This window comes from Limulus polyphemus, unplaced genomic scaffold (genome assembly GCF_000517525.1).
Source record: "Limulus polyphemus unplaced genomic scaffold, Limulus_polyphemus-2.1.2 Scaffold2038, whole genome shotgun sequence".
Taxonomy (NCBI): domain Eukaryota; kingdom Metazoa; phylum Arthropoda; class Merostomata; order Xiphosura; family Limulidae; genus Limulus; species Limulus polyphemus.
The window spans coordinates 66904-69333 of NW_013667648.1; the positions used below are offsets into that span (position 1 = coordinate 66904).

Sequence of the window (2430 nt, forward strand, 5' to 3'; positions counted from 1 at the left end):
ACTTTTTTCCTTCGTCAATACTAGAGGTGTGTCCTACTGTCGTTTGGTTAGGTAGTAGTGTGTGTAGCTGTTGATATTAGTTTATTATATATATATATATATATATATATATATATAGTAGTAGTAGAGGTATTGTATCAAATTAATCAAATACTACAAACTTTCTTATTTAATTGACATTGCAAAAATAAATATAAGGCCTGATGCCATTTCGCTGTATTTGGTTTATTCTTAGTGGCTGTATAATTGCAAACAAATAATTAGTAGTTACTTCATTCTTGGGTTTTTGGAATTTCTGTTGTTTTTTTTTGTGGCTGTTACTTATTAATTAAAACACTATACTAACTTGATGAACTAAAATATCATTATTTTCACATTATCAGGAAAAAGCAAAGATGCAGACTGAAGCAGAACAAAGTGATAAACTTAAATCTCTTCTTGCTGATGAAAATCTGTCTCCTGATGAGCAACAGAGACTCAGGGTAAGCATTTTTTATTTGTTATTAATATGTAATATATTAATTTTTATATTTTATTTTTTCAGTGAAAATATCTGGTATTGTATACTAGTTTTAAGGCAGTGAATGGTCAAAAACTTTTTGAAATAAAAAAAGGCTTTAGTAAAGGCATGTATTCATTGGACTTTATTTTTTATTTGTTAATGCAAAAATGATTTTTAGACATTATTGTATGTTGAAATCATTACTGTATGATTTTTAGGGTAAACAGAATCATATTACAAAATCTGAAAAAGCATATGTGAGTTTGAAAGATAAAATTTAGTACAATTTTTATGATGATACTTATACATGTAGCTCATTTAAAATGCATTGATATTATTTAAAAAAAATTGGTGCAAATGTTAAAAAACCATACAAAATTGCAATACAAGTCTGTAGTATACAAAATCACTACATTTGGTCATAAGATTGGAGTAATAGAACCATTAAATATTGATATAAAGCTTATATGTTGTATGTGTAAAAACAGTCTTGGAAGCATATTTAACACACTGAGTATGTGGCTTCATGTGCAAATCTTGAAAAATAAGTGCTCTACTTTTTTATATTTTTAACATTTATATTTTATGTAATATAGATGTAATATTGTTTGTACTTATGAATCAAATTTTATTGATTTTTTAATATTCTTTTAAGCCAACATACTCACACACACACACTCACTTTTAGGCATAGAAACATAAAATATTTTCTAGATAAGGAATGAGACTGCTGATAATATTCTCTGTTCAAAGTGGGGGATTAGGTTGTCAGGTCGATAGACTTATGTATTAAAATTATATTATCTGTGAACTTTCACCAATAATTTTTTGTTGATAGAAATACATATGGATTATTTTTCCTTAATAATTAAAGTATCATTTACTCAGAATAGAAGTAACTGTGGACACATTTATATTTCATTTTCAGTAATCTGTACGGTATTTAAATATAACATATGTTATAATTAGGATACAGAATTATGATGAAAAGTGTGTTAACTATGAATTTATTTATAAGTTGTTATGATTATTAGACCATAGACAGCCTGTAGTTTCTAAAAATTGAAAAGGTATAGGAATTTTTTGTAGAAACATCAGATATGCCTTTTTAAAACAATTAAAAAATTCTGAGAAAATGTATTGACCACCTGGGAGATTTTATCTTGATGTGAAACCTAAGATGGCCATCAAAACATATAATTTACTTATCATAATTAAAGTCTTAATTAAAGAATTCTGCTATTATAAGTTGTAAATCACTTGGGGAAACGTGCAGCACACGTTACACTATTGAATTACCTTACCTATGAGCTGTTCGCATGCGTACTTTGTGAATCATTTTGATTATATTATTATTACATATTTTACCTAATCTAGTCTTAAATAACTTAAAAGATCCGTATTTTTAGATTTTAGTTACTTTTACAATAATAAATAAAGAATAAATATGAAAAACAAGAAATATAGTATTTACCTAATCTTTGTTTTTCTTGCTGTCAGGTTTCAAAGAGAGTTAACCCTAATTTTTATATTATAGATAGTAATGCACTTAATTTTTATTTAATTAAATAATTCACCAAATGATACAGACTAATAATATGCAAAAAGTATACATTCACTTACCTCTCAATATTTTCCTGGCTTTCTAACTATGTGAAAACAGCCGTTACAAATTTTTCCAAGCTAGTCGCTAACTTTTCCACAGGAACGAATCTTGTACTGTGAGTGAAATTGATGATATTCTGTTCAAAGTACAACAAATTTTCCTGGCTTTCTAACTATGTAAGAAGAGCCACTACAAATTCATCCAAGCTAGTTGTTAACTTTTTCACAGGAACAAATCTTATACTGTGAGTGAAATTGACGATATTCTGTTCAGAACACAACGTCATACAAAATGTCATTTGATAGATGAAAACCTTGACTTT

At 27.0% G+C, this 2430-nt stretch overlaps 1 protein-coding gene across 6 annotated transcripts in view; it reads left to right on the forward strand.

Annotated features, from left to right (window-relative positions):
- LOC106465749 (ATP-dependent zinc metalloprotease YME1 homolog) overlaps positions 1–2430 on the forward strand; it is a 174194-nt gene that overhangs the window by 48760 nt on the left and 123004 nt on the right. For all 6 annotated transcript variants that reach the window (XR_002612047.1, XM_022393673.1, XM_022393674.1 and 3 more), the window contains exon 7: positions 384–482. Coding sequence is in view for 5 of the 6 variants with exons in the window: in XM_022393673.1 (XP_022249381.1) it covers positions 384–482 (99 nt within the window). In the remaining variant the exon portion in view is untranslated. The remainder of the gene's footprint in view (positions 1–383; positions 483–2430) is intronic.